The following is a 24,108-nucleotide window of genomic DNA, read 5'->3' on the forward strand; positions in this document are numbered from 1 at the left end:
TGTGTGCTAGGCAATATGACAGATGCTGAAAATTGGAAATAAAAATAAATAGTTCTTTGCTTTCAAAGAGTTCAAAATTTCCCATGGGAGAAACCTCCAATTTCCAACTGTTTCATTAACAGCATTTATAAGACAAAGTCAAAAAGTAGCTGAACAAGATCTCTGAGCAAAGAACCACTAGCATGTTATAATCTATATTGTAAGGACCTATTTAGCCAGAGCGGCCCCACCTTGGTAACAGCCATTTTGTTGTTTGCACACTTATTCTTGATCTTCATACGTAGTTTCACAACCAAACAAAAGGTAGAAATAAAAATGCAGAAAACATGGTACAAAATACGGCTAATTCAATGGCCTATTGGGTTCAGACATCTTTGTCTCCAGGGAAAAGGGACTGTGTACAAGTGTAAGAAAATGTAGAGTAATAGATTAAGCTGTATGAAATTGCAGTTTCTGTGGAGAAAAAATCAAATATCAGCAATTTCATACATTTCAACCCAATACAGTAATTTATTTTTCCAAGAATGGAATGAACCACATAATTGTAGTATCAAAAGCTATCTCTCAGATATTTCTACCAGACTTCAAGAGTAATGATACATACATGAATTCAAAAGAATCAAAGTCTTGAGTATCATTTTACAAACCCAATGCTTTTAGCACACTCAGATGCTTAGTCATAAGATTTCATGCCAACCACTGTTTAGGAAAAAAAAAAAAAGAATATTTCCAGTACATATACATATATATATTATATTTATAGGCTTTATTAAGAGTTTTCTATGAAAACAAAAAAGTTCTAAGACTGATACTAAAAAGTACAGAAAGCAACCATGTAAGTTAAAAGCTAACATTTTTCCCTGTGATTCAATCAAACCCTTATGAAGCCACTAGCATAATAAGAGCAAGGTGTTTTTGATTTTTATTCCCCATACTGCCATAAAAGTCAATGCCATTGGGGCTTTCGATAGAATTTACTGACAGAAAAATCAAGCTAAACTGAGAATGCCCGACAATTATTACACAGCTGAGTGCTAGATAAAATATCGATTAAATCTGAGTGCCAACAATATTTAATGTTTTATGTCCACATAATGCAGGAAAACACTGGCTGTGACCTATCAACAAGCATTCCAAGCCAATCTACATAGTAATCTGCTGAATTTGCTGTTTTATTGCTTAAACAGACAAAAATACAACTGTGCTTATCATGAAAGTATAATATTACCTCAAGCTAATAAGAATTGATGGAAAGAGAAGAGATCATTATGTAAAAATTAATAACATTTGGAGAATGACATGCAACAGCCATAAGACAGCATTCTTTTTTTTAAATTGTAGGGAACTTTTTACAGAGGGGAAACACTGTCAATGGAGGGATGTTTCTATACTTCACTATTTTGCTTTTCTTTTTTTTTTTTCTTTTTTTTTATTTTCAGCATAACAGTATTCCTTGCTTTGGCACCACACCCAGTGCTCCATGCAATCCGTGCCCTCTCTAATACCGACCACCTGGTTCCCCCAACCTCCCACCCCCCGCCCCTTCAAAACCCTCAGATTGTTTTTCAGAGTCCATAGTCTCTCATGGTTCACCTCCCCTTCCAATTTACCCCAACTCCCTTCTCCTCTCTAACTCCCCTTGTCCTCCACGTTATTTGTTATGCTCCACAAATAAGTGAAACCATATGATAATTGACTCTCTCTGCTTGACTTATTTCACTCAGCATAATCTCTTCCAGTCCCATCCATGTTGCTACAAAAGTTGGGTATTCATCCTTTCTGATGGAGGCATAATACTCCATAGTGTATATGGACCACATCTTCCTTATCCATTCGTCCACTGAAGGGCATCTTGGTTCTTTCCACAGTTGGCGACTGTGGCCATTGCTGCTATAAACATTGGGGTACAGATGGCCCTTCTTTTCATGACATCTGTATCTTTGGGGTAAATACCCAGGAGTGCAATTGCAGGTTCATAGGGAAGCTCTATTTTTAATTTCTTGAGGAATCTCCACACTGTTCTCCAAAGTGGCTGCACCAACTTGCATTCCCACCTGAAGTGTAAGAGCGTTCCCCTTTCTCCACAACCCCTCCAACACATGTTGTTTCCTGTCTTGCTTTTCAATGAAAGGCTAACATGAGGCAAGAGACTACATTATACCATCTCCTACTATCATTCAAGTTTGAATGAAACTTCAGGGTTTGAAAGAAACTTTGGGACAATTAATGAGATGAGGAATCATGATGAGCCTTAAAGAGATGACATGATTTTGTTCTCCAAGGCCACACAGCCATTAACAGCCAAGGAAAAACTAAAACAAGGTTTCTGGTTGCCACCATAAACAGTCATGTACTCATTACAATCTGGCAAAACAGAGAAACAAATGGGTGCTTTCAATATTTAAAATAAAATTGTTATCTACTTTAATACTTAAATAATATTTGTAAAGTTTGAACAGATAAAAGACATCACTATTATATTTGGTCAGCATATCCACTTAATCCTTAAAATAAGAGAAATAAAATGAAGACTAGAACATCTACACAAATTCTGTTAGAAAGGAGCGAGTTACAGCATGCCATGGACTGACAGGCATAATTCTCCCCTAAAACAACCATCTACCAAAGTTAAAGTGAAACAACCAATTTTTAATCATGTCCTTTTGTTAGAAGGACAATTGCAAAGTATCCAGGAGCCAGCTTGTACACTAGGAGTACTTACAATGACTGAATGACCCAGGCTAAATTTCAGAAAATACTATAGAAAGTATCAGGCAATCCCAGAAGAAAACAAAAATCTCTAATAAAGTGAATCAGCAGGTAGTTCCAGTTCCCCACATGGGAAAATGTGCTTCAGACCAATTCAGAATGTGATTGCATTATAAACATGAGAATTGTAACAAAAGGAACGTGAAACAGAGAAAATCATTTGGGAAAGTAATCAACTTTTGTCAGACTTGCATTCCTGTGATTCTCCTTACTTAATTATACTTAAATGCATACATTTTATCCTTTAAAATAACTAAAAACCTAGGTTAAAAGGGTTAAATAATGGTCAAACACCAAGAATAATCTCTAATTAAAGCAGCAATTTCCATCTCTTCTATCTCTATATTTAAATATTTAATCCTTTGCTAAATGAATCATAATATTAATAGAGACAGACTGTCTAAAAAAATAAATTGCTGTAACATTGCCTGAAATACACTCTTAATCTAACCCTCAAGGCATGCAGACATTACAAAGATAGGGATCTGGCGTCTATAATTTCAAAGAGATGTTTAGCAGCTCATTACCTACTGCACTTGCTGAACTGATAATTTATAAAATTATATCAAAAATTCAGATTAGATAAAATTAGAGCCATAGCAGGGCTTTAATCTGACCTGAGTCAGAGTGAATCTTGTCATTTTTCAAACTTGTAGGTGGGGTCACCTTTGCAGTTGGGTAAACATGGTAAAGATGGGTATCTGTGTCTTTCAATCTTTCTGTATAATTATTCTAGAAATCATAAAATTACAGTTGAAGAATTAGAAATAAAAATTTGGTCCACTGGGGATGAGCTCTAAATATCACCACATTTCATTTCAGGGTATTTAAAATGCCAAAAATCCATTCCTGAGCCTATAAATTAGAACTTCCAATAATTTCTGGCCAATTCTTACATTTCGCCAATTCTTACATTTCACCCAAGAAGAAACTGAGGCCAATCTCAGTCAAAAAACTGATAAGGAGGGAGGGGAGTGGGACGCCTGGTGGCTCAGTAGCTTAAGCATCCGACTCCTGATTTCTCAGGGTCCTGGGATCAAGCCCCATGCTGGGCTCCAGCCCCATGCTGGGCTCCCTGCTCAGTGGGGAATTTGCTTATCCCTCTCCCTCTCCTTCCGCCTCTCTCCTGGCTCAGGCTCTGTCTCTCTCTCAAATAAATAAGTAAAATCTTTATTAAAAAAAAAAAAACACATAAAAACAAAAACCTGATAAGAGCCAACTAGGCCAGGACTTTAGTCAGTCTATTTTCCAGTAATAAGCCAGATTCCACTTTAGAGGGGGTTCAAAATTTTTGTTAATTGCTTCTGCTAGATGCCTTAGAAACATTAACAGCTGGGATCCACTTTTACTTTAAATTTCTGACTTGAGATCTTGGCAGTCCTATGGTTAAGAATTTTAAGGGTGACTTTCTCTTATTAACCTATCTCCTTTTCCCATTCAAGCCTAGACCCAGGTGGCAAGCCCTCTTGTCCTCTGCCTATGGTCAGTTTTGGTTATTTTTCTCCAGTACACCCTTAACAGAGGGTATAGACTTTTAAGAGTCCATCTTTGTGTGTCGTAGGGAATCCTGGAGGTCTTAACTCTGATTTCCAAGCTTCCACTCTACTCCCAGCATATTTAGCCCAAACAGACACAGCATTAGCTCTCCCCTACCAATCTGATGTCATTTCTCTCTGCCTATGGGATTTGACTGCTGGACTCCAGGATCATGACCCGAGTTGAAGGCAGTCACTTAACCAAACTGAGTCACCCCGGTGCCCTCTATTTCTCTTTAAAATACATTTTTGCTCATATTTTTTAAAAATGTGATCAAATATGAAAAACTACCAATATTACAAAACTGAGCACCTGATAACAATTAAATATTTTCTCACAAACTTTCTACTTACTTTTTAAAGTCTCCAGCAAAACTCCATTTGACAGCATCAGTATGTCATCTCCCACTGCCACCAACAACAGTGGGGATCACTGCGTAAAGTATTACTGCATCAGCCACTACCATGTTCATGATGCCTCATGGTGCCTCCCGTGTGCTTATGGGGCTGTCCTGAGTGCACACTTGCTTGAGAAACATTAACCTTATCAATTCACCAAGGGAGTTAGGTGCACAGTAAGTACAAAAGCAGTGAACGTCTTGGAAGTCCACAGTGGGAAAAGCTGGAAAATTTACATTGGAAACACATGTAAATTTAAAAGAAATACACACATATATACAGGATGATAGCTTCAGAGATCAAAGAATGAATCATGAGGGTTCAGGCAGTGAGGCTGACAAAATTCATGTCCAGAATATTAGTATAAGAGGAGGTCTGGAGTCTGTGTCAGCATGATTAAAGCACTGCTGATGAAAACCCTAGTCCACAAAAGCATGAGGAATTCAACATTTTTGAATCTGAACGACATCAAACTAGGAAAGAAGGCAACAAATACATATATACACTGCAGTGCTAGCCAAGTCACTGTCCCAGTGGGATGTCATTATTCTGGGGGCCCTCAGTTCTCCAAGGCTTTGGCTATGTCTACAACGTGGCAGCTTCATGTTAACTTTGAGGATGTCCTAGGATTTGGCACAGTGGTAAAGAAGATTCTGATACAGTCAGAATACAAAACTGGATTAGCTGATATATATATATATATATATATATATCTCCAGCTAGTTAAAACTGCATTATACATTTATGCATACAGAGAATATTTCCTGGACAAGAACTTGCATTTTCCTTAACATGAAAGCATATATCATATTAAAGTATTTGACTAATGGCTGATTTCAAAGTTACTGATGACCAGCACTTTCCTGCTTTTGGATCCATGGATGATTTAAGCCGCAGTGGTTAACCTTGGACTAGGAAGGGAAGGCAAGATGAAGGGAGTAGGGAGACAGACAAATGATGAGCACAATATAAAGTGACAAGTGGCATTCTAAAGCTAAGTAAGTATGTATATAACAGGACAGCAGAGGTAGGAAAGGAGAAGTGGTGAGCAGAAAATGACTCAAGAAGGAAAGGGTAGCACATGTAAAACAATAATTGGGGGAAGTGCATGGAAGTAAAAAGCAGTAGATTACATTCAGAAGGAAAAAAAAGTTGTCTGAATGGATGAAAAGGAGGATTTGTGGAGGGTAGTTGAGAAGAATGAAGCTAGAGAACAAAGCTGGTACTGGGTCATGACGGCCTTAATGTCACTTACCCTGTATCAAAGCTGAAATATTAGGGGAAATATGTGAGAGCTTTTGAGCCCCCATCTTCACCAATGAAGGAAAAAGAAATACTGTGGCAGACTTCTGAGCCTGCCAACGCTAGCTGGTTCATCCCCTCACTCTCAGTACCTTCTGAGGCAAGAGTGTTGTTCTTGGAGCATGCCTGGTTCACCCATGCGACACACACACACTCTCCTTCCTACAGACACTCAACCACAAAGCATTGAAATTGGATAACAGGAATATGCCATTATGTTGACATATCACAAGAAGAGGACAGGTACATATAAAGAATGCCTCAAAAATAAAATGATCCACCCAACCTTCTCTTTCAAGTTTATGTTTTAATCCAACATTTGTATAATTATTTTAATGAAGAGAAAAAATAAAGAATATTAATCCATGTTTCAGGATCACCTTGTACAGCTGCCCAGCTTAAGGAAAAATGTAACTGAAAAACATTTCAGTTAAAAGAAAACCAGAGGCAGCTTAGTCATTTCTTTTCAATTATAAATAATAAAATACTCAGTATACATTTAAGATTTTTTTCACTAAAAACAAAACAAAAACAAAGAAGAATTAGGTAAGAGTTTTTATATAAAGATACTATATTCTAACAGCATTCTTTTCTTATGTATACCACGTCTGCTCTACCACCAACAACCAGTGTTTTGCTGGTTGAGCTGAGAGTCAGGAAATCCTTACAGATTCTATAATTACTGGATCTGCCACTAACCATAATGGTCTCTATAGTTTCAGGTCATTTGAATATCAAAGAGCCACTTCACTGTACTTTTGAGAAGAGCAACTTAGGGGTGACTCTTATCTCTTGGCTGCACACAAATTCCCAGAGATGCTGGATCAGTATTTTTTCTTTTTCCTAGTTTTCTGTTAAGGAGTCAAATTCCAACTTCAACAGAGAAATGCTCTTTCACCAGCAGAAGACTCAACTGTTGTTTAGAGATACAACTTCTCAGATGCTCTAATCTAGTTAATGCTCCTGACTGAAATATACCTACTTGTATATGAGGAATGCAAAAGGAGCCTAGTAGTTTGGGTAGAAAAATTCCCAAAAGAAACTAGATTTGGAGTTGTGTGCTCTCAATGAGCACTAATCCCACTCTTCATCATTTTCTAATAATAATGATGTTCATTCACTTCCAACTGCATGACACAGAGGCAAAAGCAGAGGTAACAAGGGCCCCATGATATAAATACAGTTGACCCTTGAACAACTTGGGGGTTAGGGTGGCCAAACCCCCATGCAGTTGAAAATCCACATATAACTTTGAACTCCACCAAACCTTAACTACTAATAGCCCACTATTGACCAGAACTCTTACCAATAACATAAAGAGTCGATCAACAGGTGTTTTGCATATTATATGCATTATATATGGTATTCTTACTATAAAGTAAACTAGAAAAAGGAAAATTTTATTTTTAATATATTTTTTAAAGACTTTATTTATTTTTTTTGTCAGATAGAGAGCATAAGCAGGGGGAGCAGTAGGCAGAGGAAGAAGCACGTAGAGGGGAAGAAGCAGCTGAGCAAGGAGACTGATGCAGGACTCAACCACAGTACCCTGGAATCATGTCCTCAGTGGAAGGAAGATGCTTAACTGTCTGAGCCACCCAGGCTCCCCGAAAAGAAAATTTTATTAAGAAAATCACAGAGAAAATACTTTTTACAGTACCATATTGTATTTATTTAAAAAATTCACTTATAAGTGGACCCACACAATTCAAACCTGTGTTGTTCAAGGGTCAAATATAATTTACTTCAGGATGCAGAACATTCCCCATTGTTAGTATGGCAAGTTGTAAAAATATTTAGTCATCACTAAAATTCTCTGATTTTTTTATTTTCGATTCTCCAAACTCCTCAGAGGACCCTTTTACTATGTCCTCAACATATTAAAATACAGTGTATGATTACAAAAGCTACAATTACCCTAGTGTTTCAGCAAGACATTTAGCCTTAAATCCTTGAGATGACTTTGTTAAACCAATTCACTTAAAAATTTTGTACACCATACTGATTGAAATCAGAACTGTTCTCCATGGAGAAACTCTGGGCCAATTTATGATGGCCCACAACAAAATAAACTACCTGGGGGTAAAAAAGGACACAGGAGAAAGTAGTTTTCCTTACATGTTACTATAATCCATTCCCTTCCAAAAAACTACACAATGATGGAGAAGCGTAATTAAAATTCAAAAGTAATGTACAGTAAGCAGTAATCACCTTATACAGAATTGTCCTTTATTTTGAAACTAAGGGGAAAATGGTTTGTTCTGGGTACAATAAAGAGGAGAAAGAAGAAATGAACATGATGACATATGGAAATAAACATGAATACATGAATATGTTTCACTACTTGTATTACTAGAGACAGAATTCCACCTTTGGCTGGTGTTCTGGAAATTCCTATAGTCATTATCCCATCCCTCCACTAATGATCTTTTTTCCTAACTAACCATGGGATATAAAAGAAGACAGTGAGTAAAGAAGAAAACAATCTATTACAGATGTCTACTTGGATGACTGTATTCAAACCAAACAAGAGGCCTAATCCCAAGGTTCACATTACTCCATTGACAGCATCTTCACAGGCACAGGACCTTAACAGTTTGCACAAGTAAAGGACAATACTTTGAAGAATGGCTTTTTATAGAAAACCTGCTTAAATTGGTCTTTTTAGAGAAGGAAAAAATAAGCTTCCCTCCGCCAATGCTATGAGACAGCTTACAAGGAAGAAACAGCTAGTCAGTGGTCTGATTTTTAATCGAAGGCAACAAAAATGCATTTTTGGAAAAAGAGAGAAAGAGAGGTAAAAAGGGTAGCCAGGTAAAACAAAATATAAATATTACACCCCGGAATAGTAACTGATTGTAAATGAAACTACTTCACATCAAGCAAAGTCAATAAAATCCAGTTAAGGAGAAAAGTTGTTTTACCACATACCAGGCATAACAGGAAATGGAGGTACTGCACATAGTTTCTTACTTAATTACTTACTTACTGAATTACTTACTGAATTCTTACTGAATTACTGAATAATTTTAAAGGACTCAAGTTAAAAATAAAGACAATGCTAAGAAATCTATAGCATGTTAACTTCATGATTTGACACCTTTAGAGAAGTGATTCTCAACTTCCTCTAGAGTATCTTAAGGTGAATGTCAGAAAAGACCAATTTTATCCCATCATATGAAATGGGAAAACTTTGACTAGAAATATAGCTAGCTTATATGATGCAAGGATTTACCCTTAAAATCCAAATTCCTTTTGCCTGTTAACTATTTCTTATAACCTCCTTATGGTATGCATGTCTTTGCAACTCGGTCAAATTTCCTATCAAGCAATTTTTAGATAAGTTTGTTATAAAAAACAGACAGAATGAATGTTGACTATCATTCAGTATACAGAGAATAAACACTGCCAAATCCCAAGCTCACCTTCATCACTTGTCACAAGCTCACCTTCATCACTTGTTGCCTGCTGCTTCACCAGAGTCAGTGGGGATCTTGCTGGAGGCTTACTCAGTGGATGGCGCCAACTTTTAGCAGTTTTGGTTTCTCCCTCTATTCTCTGGTCACAGAACAAAAATGGAGAAGAAACACAGTTAAAGACTTGCTTTGAATAAAAAACCATGGTTCACAATGATTTATGATAATTTAATTATAAAGAATTCTTATACTTATTTACCTCCTTGGGAATTAATCCTTAAAAAAAAATCTTAAACCTATAAGTCAAAAAAAATAGGAATCCATTCTATTAGTTATTTTACCAAGAGAGCAACTAACTAGCCTTCCACTGCATATTAAAACACTATCTGTGGTGCAGGGTAGGCTTATCAAACTTGCAACTAACATAGCAGTTAGCAAGTTTTCAAAATTTCTACCAAACTCATCTAAATTTAGGACTACATATTCATAACTATATAGAACTGTGGCACTTGGTCACCTCTATGCTGGCCACATGTGAAAATCTGGCAGGTCATTTTGCTTTCTATGTTTAATCAGTGAGCCAAAGTGAGCCTGTAATACTTTCTCCCATTCAGAAATGAATCCCCACTTCTCTGAGGATCAACTAAGAAATTTAAAGATTTTTTTTTAATATAGTACATTACTGTCAGCTCGAAAGCACTTAAATTTTATAAAGAATTTTTTTTCCAATTTATTTATTTTCAGAAAAACAGTATTCATTATTTTTTCACCACACCCAGTGCTCCATGCAAGCTGTGCCCTCTATAATACCCACCACCTGGTACCCCAACCTCCCACACCCCCACCACTTCAAACCCCACAGACTGTTTTTCAGAGTCCATAGTCTCTCATGGTTCATCTCCCCTTCCAATTTACCCAAAAGCACATACCCTCCCCAATGTCCATAACCTTTCCCCCTTCTCCCAACCCCCCTCCCCCCAGCAACCCACAGTTTGTTTCGTGAGATTAAGAGTCACTTATGGTTTGTCTCCCTCCCTATCCCATCTTGTTTCATGGATTCTTCTCCTACCCACTTAAGCCCCCATGTTGCATCACCACTCCCTCATATCAGGGAGATCATATGATAGTTGTCTTTCTCCGCTTGACTTATTTCGCTAAGCATGATACGCTCTAGTTCCATCCATGTTGTCGCAAATGGCAAGATTTCGTTTCTTTTGATGGCTGCATAGTATTCCATTGTGTATATATACCACATCTTATGGATCCATTCATCTGTTGATGGACATCTAGGTTCTTTCCATAGTTTGGCTATTGTGGACATTGCTGCTATAAACATTCGGGTGCACGTGCCCCTTTGGATCACTACGTTTGTATCTTTAGGGTAAATTCCCAGTAGTGCAATTGCTGGGTCATAGGGCAGTTCTATTTTCAACATTTTGAGGAACCTCCATGCTCTTTTCCAGAGTGGTTGCACCAGCTTGCATTCCCACCAACAGTGTAGGAGGGTTCCCCTTTCTCCGCATCCTCGCCAGCATCTGTCATTTCCTGACTTGTTGATTTTAGCCATTCTGACTGGTGTGAGGTGATATCTCATTGTGGTTTTGATTTGTATTTCCCTGATGCCGAGTGATATGGAGCACTTTTTCATGTGTCTGTTGGCCATCTGGATGTCTTCTTTGCAGAAACGTCTGTTCATGTCCTCTGCCCATTTCTTGATTGGATTATTTGTTCTTTGGGTGTTGAGTTTGTTAAGTTCTTTATAGATTTTGGACACTAGTCCTTTATCTGATATGTCGTTTGCAAATATCTTCTCCCATTCTGTCAGTTGTCTTTTGGTTTTGTTAACTGTTTCCTTTGCTGTGCAAAAGCTTTTGATTTTGATGAAATCCCAAAAGTTCATTTTTGCCCTTGCTTCCCTTGCCTTTGGCGATGTTCCTAGGAAGATGTTGCTGCGGCTGAGGTCGAAGAGGTTGCTGCCTGTTTCTCCTCAAGGATTTTGATGGATTCCTTTCTCACATTGAGGTCCTTAATCCATAGACCAATGGAACAGAATAGAGAGCCCAGAAATAGACCCTCAACTCTATGGTCAACTAATCTTCGACAAGCAGGAAAGAATGTCCAATGGAAAAAAGACAGCCTCTTCAATAAATGGTGTTGGGAAAATTGGACAGCCACGTGCAGAAAAATGAAATTGGACCATTTCCTTACACCACACACAAAAATAGATATAAAGAATTTTTTGTCTTGTTCTCTCCAAATGCTATTTTCCTTTCAAAGGTATATGAGAAGGCCATCCACACCCTGACATCGTCGGATAGAATCTACTTACAAGTTTACTTGCCCAGGCACTCAAAAAACAAACAAACAAACAAACAAAAAAACCCGGACTTTAAGGGGGTAGGTATTCAGAGAAAGTGTTTGAAACTAATGGGTTTGCAACAACAATTGACTAGGAAAGAAAAGAGTTTCAGAAATATACCTGTAAACAGAAGAAGCAGTGGCTGGAAGTAGAGAAATTCCACTGGCTTCTGACACCAAAACAGGATTATGAGAAAATATGTGACAACATTTTAATCAAAGCTGGGAGTAAGGAAAGGATGTCAAAATAATACAAGGCACACCTGGGTGACTCAGTCAGTTAAGTGTCTTGTTCTTGACTGCAGCTCAGGTCATGATCTCAGGGTCATGGGTTCCAGCCCCATATCAGGCTCTGTACTGGGCATGGAACTTGCTTAAGATTCTCTCTCTCCCTCTCCCACTACCCCTCCAAAAAAATAATATAGCATGGAATATATTTGTGGTTTATACTAGCTAAAAATTAATATGAAATACTTATCAAGTCTTCACTTTGTGCCACATTGTTGTAAGAACTGAGCTACAGCAGGAAAAACTACACCAGGTCTCAGCTTTCAAGGAATGTGCATTATAGAGGAGGAAGGCACAGACAATAAACAACTAAATGTTCACTAGTTATGTTCACTAGGTACTATTAAGAAATATGCAATAGGGGCACCTAAATGACGCAGTCAATTAAGCCTCCAACTCTGGGTTTCAGCTCAAGTCATGATCTCAGGGTTGTGAGACTGAGCCCTGCACTGGGCTCTGTGCTCAGCATGGAGTCTGCTTGAAATTCTCTTTCCCTCTCCCTCTGCCCCTCCCACTCATGCATGTGTACTCTCTGTTTCTCAAATAAATAAATAAATCAGGTTGTTTGGGAGGAAAAAAGGAAATACTCAAGAAAGAAAAAAAGGACAGAACAAAGGAACAGAAAGAGATGGGAGGGAGCTATTTTACATGGGGTCATCAGAGAAGGCCTTTCTGACAAGGAGACATTTTAGTGGAATCTTGAGTGCCCTGAGGGAACTCTGTGGACTCAGAGGACCATCTAGAGCAGCAGGAACAGCATGTAAGGTGTGAACATACTCAGTGTATTCCAGGAAGAGTATGGAACCCAGTTATAGACAGATAGACAGATACTGTTCAAAAGTAACATATTTCTTGGAAAGACTGACTAAAGCTGACTGCTGCAAGCATATACACAGCATTACGCTTAGTACTAAGAAACACTGGTCAAAACCATATAACTACAAAATGGGTCTGTACTGCTTAGAATGGCTGCCTGACACCATGCTGCGAGAAAAGAATATCACACAGTTGATTCTGAGAAAGAGCAAATCAAGTCACTCAGGCCTTAACAGCGGTGTTTGCTTTCAAATGCAGGCAGTCTTTGTTCAGTAAAATGATAAGGATAACGGTTAAAGGCACAGAGGGTAGAATCACCTCCATTGAAAACAAGGATATAGAAAAGTTCCTTTCAGTTCCACTCTAAAGAATATGAGTAAACTTAATATGAACAGGCATTTGACTCATTCACCATTCCACAAAGAATCACAGTATCTACTCAGCTGCATTTAATCCCTATGTGAAGTTAAGTTTTAAATTTTGCTTATTATTAAGTGAATACTATTTTCAAATTTCCCTTAGCAACCATTTCAAATAAATTAGACCATATTTTTCTATTTCTCTTGTGTTTTTCATAAACATTTAATAGTTCACTAGGATATACAATCATGCATAAGATGGTAAAAGTTATTGAATCAAATTAGCAAATTATATTTTATTTTATGTTTTAAAACTACTATGAACTGATTATTCCAAGCAGATTTCCTTATCTAATCTCCCTTGTTACTCAAAGATGTGAAAATGCCTGCAGTGACACAAAATGAGCAAGAGCAGTAAGAAGTGGGTCTGTTCAGTGGCTAGCTCAATTTATCACCTCCAACAATTGATACTCTCCTTATTTGTGCCCTTGAGGTACTTCATCAAGTTGTATAGGTCAACACAGGGTAATGAATTCTGACAACCACTACACACAACTGGAGCTTGTCTGGTCCATTCATAATCTTAGGATTAAAGCAACAGTTTATACTGAAAGCATATACTATAAATGCATAAGAACATATGAGACATATTTATAGTTTCTCTATAAATGCGAAGAGTTAGAATGGGGTACCTGGCGATCAAGAGAAGTCTTGAGTTTTCTGAAAGGCAAAAGGCCTGTTTCTGGCAGTGGGTGGGGCCAGAAAGGTCAACCTGGTCCTAGAATCAGAGCCCAAGAGGAGACAAGGGAAAGCCATGACCAGCTGAGTTAAAATAGAGGTTGTGGGAAGCCTGGGACCCAGAGGTTTAACTGATGGCAGGAGGAGGTCAGAGTTCCGCAGGTGAACCTTTTCCAGTATGGTTAATATTACAGGTAACAGAACCATTCTGTAATAGATGTCGGTATCATTATGAAATCCTACTATAGTTTTCCAAGAAAATACTATTGCGGGAAAATGGGGACACAAAATCTTTCTGTATTATTTCTTACAACTGCAATGAACCCATAATTATCTCAAAGTTCAATTTTAGAAAAAGTTAAAGAAAATTAAACTATAGCATGTAGCCAAAAATTTCATGCTCTCTGAATTATCACCATGTGAACCAGAGTTCACAAAAGGCTTACCTCCCAGTCATCAAAGGAAATATGATTAAGACCTGTTAATGGGAAATGTTATTTCTACCCTAAAGCAAGATTTCAATGCACAGCATGTTTTCTCCAGAAAGTACTCTCACTACACAATAAATACAGTAAAAACAGACATTGCTACATACACCAGGGACTTTGAGGCCATTTCTCTCTCCACTGGAGACAGCTAGTACTTCCCCAGGTTCGAGGCCATTCCTGTGGCTCTCCACATCACTCTCTTCTCCCTCTGTCAACACACTGTTACTCTCTGCCACTGAAGAACACGACTCAGGTGACTTTGGCCATGGAAGCTTGGGTGAGTCTGATTCCTTGGATGTCAGATTGCCACTAGATATAGAATCATCAGCTTCACTGGGATTTGAAAGTAGAATTACACCATAGGCTTGGTCATCCTTAGTTTTTATTTCCTCTGTTACAGATGTGCTTAAGCAACTGTTTCCTGAGGAGTCAAACAAAAGACTGTTAGTAAATCTTACCCTGCATTACTACTCAACAATAATTCTCAACTAAATTTCTGTTTTTCAACTTCTCCTCTAAACTCTCACAGACATGAATGGGAACAGTCACCATAGCATCAGGAAGCCTTCATATTTATTAGTTTGGCAAAAGAATATACTTACCAACAAAATTAGAGCTTAAAAAAAGGTTACACTTTGACCAATGTCAAAAGCCAATGCAATAATAATTACCCAAAGCAATAGCAATTTGAAATCTTTCTAAAAATAGGAATTATATTCCAGTACATGATGCTAAGAGCTGCTACTAATAAAACATTCCAGCTCAGAGGATCTATGGAAAAAACACTGTAAGGCTGTGTTAGATCCAAATAAAAAGTATGTCATACACTAAACCTGTATTGCATGCTGATGGGAAATAAAGGGAAAGGTTATCATGAGCTCATCTCTTCCACTGCCATCTCTATTTACTCTTCTCTCTCCCTTACAAACATTCACAGGCATCATTTCACCATCATATGTTGGCTTTGATACTGAACGCACCCAAGTTTTGTACCTAAGTGTTCTGCAAGGTCTCAAACCCTGGACGTCAAAATACAAGCAATCATGTATCAATAGAACTAATAAAACTGGGTGCCATTGGCCTCAACCACCCAGTAATCTATCAAGTAGTTAAATAAATCCAATGTAATTAAAAACTATGGTAAGGGACTATTAAAAAAAATCCAGGGGTGACTGAGTCAGTTAAGCGTCTGCCTTCAGCTCAGGCAGTGATCCTGGAGTCCTGAGATGGAGGCCACAGCGAGCTCCCTGCTATGTACAGTTTAACTGTGTTCTTTGCATTGCTTGCTATTCCTTTCTCTACCTTCCCCACTCTTGCAATTTTCTATCCATTCATCACAAATTAATTCAGATATCACCTAGTCCATGAAACCTTGCCCAGGACAGCCTCTGGACTGTTTGGAGTTTTTTCCTTGGTATATCAGTAATACCCTGGAACATCTCTATTATGGTACTTACCACACTGGATTGTAACTGTATGTTTGCCTAGCTCTCCAATAAAGTATGAAGTCACTAAAAGAAAGTCTATTATTTAAACTCTATTTAAACACAGATATCTCAAGAGCAAAAAGTAATGAAAGTGAAGACATAGGAGAGAATCAAATTAGGACTATGAAAAGGACTTTTTCTTTTACTCTAAGTGGAATAAGAGTAGGAAGAAGGTAGGGACAAGACCTCACCTACATCTTTTAAAAGGATCACTCTGCCATATGGAGAAGTGACTAGCATGGGTGAGTAGGGTAGACCCTGAAAAAACAGAAAAGAAGCAATTTCTGCCAACAGTTCCTCCTTGAACAAGGAGGAACCAGGGGTAGATGGCCAGATTTGGGGGAGTCCCACAGTTGAAAGACAAACTGGATGAGCAGTATGAGAAATTACCAATAAGCTCAATTAGTAAAAGGACAAAAACTCTGACAAATATTAAAGAGGTAAAACATTACAGCAATTTCAGAGACATATACTATAAAAAGGAAGAAAGCAAACTAGTTGAGACTTACAGGTTATGACTTTAGTACAGAGAAACAGCAAGGGAACTATACATACCATTTCACAAAACTGAATGATTATTATTATTCTTTTTTAAAACCTTTATCTTTATTTTCTTCTTAAAATTAAGTTGAAAGCTAAGAATCTGCAAAGCATTATCTATAATTGGTTTTTACTGTTCCATGTGAATTTAACAGAAGCTTTCCAAAAATGTATTGTATATTATAAATTGAGTTGTACCCCTCCCCCAAAAGTTTTCATTTTAGAATTTTTTTTTTATTAAACCAAATAGGCACTGCTGGCTGTCCCCTAATTCCATCACACATAATTGATGCTCCTGACTTTTACAACATTCACTTGGCCTCCTTACTGTTACTTCATAGCTTTAGATGCCTTACTGTAAAGCTATGTGAAAAGGTAAGATACGTGTCATAGAACACAGAGCGAAGACATCAGCTTACATGTGAAACATAGTCAGTTTCTCACCTGGGAGTTTGACATTATCTGATGAATTCTGATCTAGCTGCTTTCTGCTAGGTGAAGCCTCTTCTTCTGAAGGTAGTTCTGTGTTCCCCATCTTCACTGTTTTTTCTGGTTTTCCATTGACCTTGAGACCTTCTGGGTCTGGGTCAGGGGTAAGGCCCTCTGCCCCATCAACTGCAGGTGACACTTCTTCATTTCCCTCATTCTTAAGCCTCTTAGAGTGAGAACCAGTGCACTGGAAACTATTAACAAGAGAAGCTGTGGTCAGAGCAGGACATTTGCAATTATAAATGTTATTTTCACTTACCGAAAGTAGTGAAAAAACTGATAGCTTTCTAATTATTATGCAAAAATAATCTTCACAATTAATAAATCTGAAATTGAAATCTCAACAGTTTTAATAACAATTTACTAAAAATTAAAATTAAAACAACTGTAAGTAACTGATTAGTAAATATTATTGGGGAATATTGCTAAAATTTTATAACAGTATTAAAAGAAGTCTGAAAATAAAAAAGTGAAAAATTATGACATGGGGATAATAAAGTCATAAATGTTTTTTAGGTAATAAAGAAAGGAAAAGGAAAAGAGGAGATTTCTATAAGCTGTTGTTAAAGTCTGTGTATATTACTTACATTCTAAGTTTCATTTAATTCTGAGTATGCATGAAAATCATCAAAATTAAATGCCAAATCATTATTAGCTAAAGGAATTAGAAGAGGAGACAGGCTAACTAGGAGACAGGCTAATTGTATTTAACATCTTATATCTACTTCTTGTTTTCAGAATAAACACTATTTTAATTTTTTTCTCAGTATTTTTCAGGAGGTCACTTGATGGCTTTGTCATAGATGCCTTTTGTATAACACACAACATTTCCAACACTTTCATTTAAGAATTACAACTCAAATCTAAGCAACGTGTATTTCCATGTCCAAACACACACACACACACACACACACACACACACACACACACAAAACCTGTTCACTACAGGAAGTCAGGGAAGGCAGGTTTCTGAGGTGAAGGTGGTACCAAGGATAACCTATGTAAATTAGCTTTGGCTGCTATTGGCAGTAATACTATCATCATCACCATTATTGCATTGGCCAGGTGGGAAATCTTCACATTATAAATAAGATGCACATGTAAAATAAGATGGCTGATTTCTCTTCGAGATTTCAATGAATGATTCACTTCATTACATTTCCTAGATAGGGTATTACTTAAGGGAGATCAGCAAATGCCATGATCAAGTCACAAGCCTGGGCATAATCAACGAGCCCCTTAACATGAGGCCATCTAACTGAATGAGCAAAGTCCATTGATTATTTTAACCTACTAAAAGGCATTTCAAATCTGTTCAATGTCATAGATCTATGTTCTCTGTCAACACTAAAGGGTCACTGTTTTTAGTAACTAGGAGACCAGATCATGCACCTAAATAAAGTATTGTATTTTCTGTCCATTAAAGAATAATTCTCAAGATGTTCTATTGGTATTTCTTCTGGACTCAGATTGTCTAATGCCTCCTCACCTTTTTGGCATTGACTCTCTAATCAGTATTTCCCTAACTTTTTTAAATACAACCAACCCATTATAAGTTACACATTTTAGATAGTGATACAACACACTCATACACACATGTTCACACATCAGGAATTAATACTCGCCCTTACCACAGAAAAGAACTGCAATACTTTTTACTCTATTTTGCATCTTAATTTTAAAATGTTGTAACTAGTCTACTGAATTTATTTGAAAACTAACAGTTTGAAAATCACTGCTGTAAACTATAGGGTAAAATAAAAACACCTGAGTTTTAGTTCTGTTACTAATTCCATGCCTCAGGTATTTATTTCTCTTACAAAATGCAGAAGTGTGACTCCATGTTCTTAAGTTTCCTCCACTCACTACCATTTTAAAATAGCAGAATATAGATGTCAGAGTAAGAAAATAAGCATCAGAAGTATGGCCAAAGATTTAAAATCACATTGCTATTTAGTTAATGGCCGAAAAAACCCCAAAAACGAAAACTAGAAATAAGATATTGACCCAAACACAGGGGATTAAATACATGCAGGCATTGAGTATTATGTTGTACGAAATCATTTAATTACATGAAGAACACTTACAAAACCGGTCATCAAAGGGTTAACAGAGCATAGCCCAGTTTTGGAAAAGTATATTAGGTTATATAATAAGCACATATATAAAGGGTATCCACCAAATTTTAACACTGGATGGTGATGTTATAAGTGATTTGGGACTCCTTCACTATTCTTTTCCTTATTTTACAAATATTCTCCAGTGCCAAATATTAGTTTTATAATATGAAAGAAAAACAATGAGTAATATTGGAGAATAAACGTGTAATATAAACCTGGAAAATATAAGAGCCTAAAAACTTTGCCGAAGGACCTGAGAGCAACATAACACATGCTCCATCAATGGGTTTTAAAATAGGAAGATGCGCACAGATGATCTAAAAACTTCTGAAATGGCTCTGGCCACAAAAATGGAATATAGAATAAAGTTCACATGGACAACCATGTTAAACAAATACCACCTGCTCTGCTTTACACCTTGTAAAAGAATAAAACCAAGTGTATAAATTGTAGCAAAATATAGGTATCCTGATGAGTAAAGTATCTTGAGTGAAGAATGAAGAAATGAAGAAAACAACTAAAGTCAGAAAATCAGTAGCTAAATGAAAAGGTTCGACATCAAGTTATTGAAGTTGATAAAAATATGGAGATGAATACAGAGCACTAATTCAACCTTAATGTACATTAGTAAGGGGTCTAGGAAGTCCCAGGACTGTTCTTTTTGGCATGTATAGCATGTCAGGAATATTCTCAAGCACATTATATATCCCTTCCTATATTTTACTTATTATACTTAAGAATTATAAATTATAATTTATATAATTATAAGAATTATAAATACTTTGCCTCAGTTTTTTTCAGTAAGATATTAAGTAAATTTATGATGATAAACAGGAGAAAGCAAATGAATAGTTTCTGAGAACATCACATTCAATGACCCATTTTTATTGAGTAGGTACAAGTGGGATGGGGGGAAGAAATCATTACCTCCTAGATGCTTTTCTTACTTTCCTCCTCCTCTGCAGCCATGCTTTTACTTCAGGTGTGGATTCTGGAGTAGGCTTTGTGTGATCAATGGTGTATATATCCTTTCCTTGCTTCCAAAGCTGATATCTATCTGGCTGAAATTTCCTCACAAAGATATCCATTGAGATTTTCACCATGTCTTTCCTGCAGGTGCACTGAAACAACAGGGTTGGTGTGCTTTAAACATTGTACTGGCTACATAAGGTCAAACTAAGTTATACTTTGAATGTACCATACATGAATACTCACTACAAACTTGAGGATAATGTTTTACATTTTCAATATAAATTGTAGCAAGTGATAAATTCAATTTTTTTCTGAACAGAGGTGACAACCTATACTTTCACATTTACAAATTATAAAATGCAGTGTATGGTTCATTGAGAACTTACTGCAAAAACAACTAAAAGGAAAGCATATATATATAATTGTTTATTTGAGAGAGAGACATCAAGAGAGAGCATGAGTGAGGAGGAGGTCAGAGGGAGAAGCAGATTCCCCATGGAGCTGGGAGCCCGAAGCGGGACTCAATTCCAGGACTCCAGGATCATGACCTGAGCTGAAGGCAGTCACTTAACCAACTGAGCCACGCAGGCACCAGGAAAGCACACTTTTGTAAGATTGCCTGGGGCAGAAGAATTACCTTCTCATCATGAATATGGACCAAATGCTGAAAGGCCCATAAAACTGAAAACCTGGATTACAATGAATAAAAATAGCCAATGTATGTTTGTTTAGAAAAATTCAACCAATAGATTGAGATAAATTTTAATCACATGTATTTTAATCACATGTATGTTTATTAATAAATATACTCTCCCAGATTAATCAATAATTAGAGCAAATGACTGGCTTCTCTTCTATGTCCTACCCATAAGACCCCCACCATCATCACTTTAAATATATAACTAAGAAGAAGAAATAGTGTTAAGGGGAAAAGTTCAAAGAAAAGATTATTTTAAATCTACTAGGACTTTGATTATCATGAATACATAGTCAGCAGTTCCACCTTATAAAACAAGTTTCCTATAAAGACTTCAACAGGTTAAATTGTGTCTAGGCCAACATTCCATTAACAGGGCAGTTATCATGCAAACAATCCCTAACACACCTAACAACAGACTGGTTGACTTAACAACAGCCTTGAAACAATAAGTCTCTCAATATGTTGGTGATAAGATTATCATCTCCATCCAAATTAATTTCAAAGCTTAATAATCTCCAAACTGTATTATCTATCCCTAGAGTTCAAATCTTGACAGGTATAATGTTTTAAAAGTTCAGAAAACACCTTATACTCAACATGCCTAAAATAACTTCTTCAACTGCAAACAAACATTGTTATGATATCATGATTCTTCCATTCTTCTACATTCATAGTCAACATTTCCCAATCCCTCCCTTCTCGTCTACTCCTAAAAATCCTGTCTGTCGTCACCAATAAGAAGTCCTTCCTTTAAAATGTCTCCTGCATTAAGTCCTTATACCAGGATCCTTCCATCTTCACTTTCAGACACTGAACTCTAGCATAACAAAGCAAACTCACTTCTTTATCTGCAGTCACTCCTAGCCCCAATTCATCTTTACAGCTGTCACTTTAATCCTCCGCAAATACCTTATAACCCTTCCTTTCTGAGTTCGATAAGCTGTAATCTATGCTGCTCTGCTATTAGAATAAAATCTAGACCCCTAAGTCCAGCATTCAAGGGATCCAACATTTGACTCTACCAGTGAGATTTCCGAGTTTCTCTCCCATTACCACTCCTTTTCAACCCAAGGAGCATAATCACCAGAAGCCAAATGTGCAGATGCTTCCTTAACTCAGTACTTCTGCTCCTACCACAATGCCTTCCTGATCACTGTTCTATTATTACCAAAAAAAAAAAAAAAACTTAAACACTGTAAATTGTACCAACTATTTTTCTGAATGCAGTACTGTTTATCTACAGCTCTGCTTTCTATTATTAGTTAAGTATAGAAAAGGTCTACAACATCTTGCTATAATTATCTTGGCCTATAAATACAGAAAAGGGAAATGTGAGAAATTTTAGCATATTTTGGTTTAAGATGCAATCTTTCCCCTAAAGGAAGAAACAGAAACTGGATTCATCAGCAGAAACTTTCCTATTTCCTAAAGTGTTACCAATATTTGCTTCATGAAGAAAAATAAGGGAGTGAACAATAGTGACACAATTAGTTTCTTTGGCAAGGGAGAATTTTGTCATACCTATCTTACTTTCCCATTCCCCCCTTACAGAAGTCAGATTTTGTGAACATGCAGCAAGATCTACCACTCATTTGACTGCTTGACTCACTACAAAGAATTAAGTTCTATCTCCAAGTTAAAATACTCAGAAAGAAAGAGACAAAAATATCCAAAATAATGCAAGGAACAACATCAGAGTCAAAAATAGTAAAATTCAGCAGCACAGAGAAATCTACTTTTTTTTTTTTGAAGAAATCTAGTCTTGTTAGTATTGAAAAATAGTAACACTCATCTAAACCCTTCAGGAAGTTAAATGAGGTCATTTTAAGAGAATGCACTACATAAATTTGTTAGTAGGAAAGAATGACATTAACAATCGCATTTGGAAATTAAGAAACTTTCAGACTACATACTAATATAAAGAGCAATAATAAGCAATAGATAATACTTTTTGAGCAAACTATTTGTGATATCAAGTCAAAATACTAAAAAGAATGGCTATTCTTCCTGCTCCTTTTAAGAACATACACATATGGGTTAAAAATGCTAAGCCCAAATTTAAAGAGAATTTTCAGGAGTCTGTATGCATTGAATTCTTCCATATTTCACTACCCTAAGACTTACTATATAGAATCACGATTATATGTTCCTATCTCACAGGAAGTCAAATCATGCTATTATTGATACTGAAAACCATCAATCTACTTTAAAGATGAAAATGCTTTAAAAATTAGCAACTTTCTAAGACAGAAAATACTAAATTAGTTGTCTCAATTGCAAAACTGGAATTTTTACATAACCACAATAAATAATTAATAAAATAAGAAGTTAATACTAAAACACCCAAACCGAGGTATTACTTTTAACATATTTTCTTCATGACACACAGGATGGCTAATTAATTATGAAAAAAATACTTTCATGTGCAAATATCTGATAAGGAAGGCTTTGAAGGTATGAAAAAATGTGTGAAATGATTCTGCTTTTCATTCTGTTTATTAACAATTAAAGGAACTAAGTAAAGAATGCCTTAAAATAAGACAAGTCTAGTAGCAACTTGATGGTGGCTGTCACGGTTATTACGAGGGTATTACAGGTTGAATTGTGACCCCCTCAAAAGGTATGGTGCTGTGCTCACCCCAAGTATATCAGAATGTGACTTGTTAATGCAGAAGTAATGACTTAAGGTCATACCAGAGTAAGGTGGGCTTTAATCCAAAAGGATTGATATCCATATCAGAAAAGAAGAGACAAAGACACACAGGGGAGAAGGCCATATAAAGACAGATGCACAGATTGGAGAAATATGTCTATAAGGCAAAGACCACCAAGGACCAACTTCCACTACCAGGAAAAGGCAGGGAAGGATTGCAAAGGGAGGAAAATCTTATTGGCACCTTGATTTTGGATTTCCAGCATCCATTACCATGAGACAATACACTTCTGTTATTTTAAACCATCCAGTTTGTGGTCCTTTGTTACAGCAGTTCTCAGAAATGAATATAGCCTTAGAAAACTAATAAATGTTTGGTATTGTCAAGTGCATTACTGCTATAACAAATACTTTAAAAATTTGGAAGTGGTTCTGGATAAGAAAAGAATAAAGAAACCTTCTGTGATCATAAGCAATACATACATAATCATGAACAGAATGTCACTAGACATGTAAACTTTGCTAAAGTGTTTTGTTAAAAAGGTGTTTTTGCTAAGATCTTGGATGACAATGAGGAACACGGTATTGAACACTGGAAGGAAGGTGATCCTTGTGACAAAGTAGCAGAACTGGGTTCTTCTGCTGGGTGGCAGAAGAAAGTGATGAGCTTGAATATGTA

General features: G+C 36.7%; 1 protein-coding gene across 6 annotated transcripts in view; it reads right to left on the reverse strand.

Moving 5' to 3' along the window:
- KDM4C (lysine demethylase 4C) overlaps positions 1–24,108 on the reverse strand; it is a 476,304-nt gene that overhangs the window by 176,795 nt on the left and 275,401 nt on the right. For 4 of the 6 annotated variants that reach the window (XM_044265695.1, XM_044265698.1, XM_044265696.1 and 1 more), the window contains exons 9-12: positions 20,032–20,225; positions 16,940–17,178; positions 14,576–14,889; positions 9,431–9,563 (exon numbers count right to left, since the gene is read on the reverse strand). In XM_044265695.1, coding sequence (XP_044121630.1) covers positions 9,431–9,563; positions 14,576–14,889; positions 16,940–17,178; positions 20,032–20,225 — 880 coding nt within the window. The remainder of the gene's footprint in view (positions 1–9,430; positions 9,564–14,575; positions 14,890–16,939; positions 17,179–20,031; positions 20,226–24,108) is intronic. The other 2 variants (XM_044265697.1, XM_044265699.1) reach the window with 1 other exon arrangement.

The sequence above is a fragment of the Neovison vison genome, chromosome 9 (genome assembly GCF_020171115.1).
Source record: "Neovison vison isolate M4711 chromosome 9, ASM_NN_V1, whole genome shotgun sequence".
NCBI lineage: Eukaryota > Metazoa > Chordata > Mammalia > Carnivora > Mustelidae > Neogale > Neogale vison.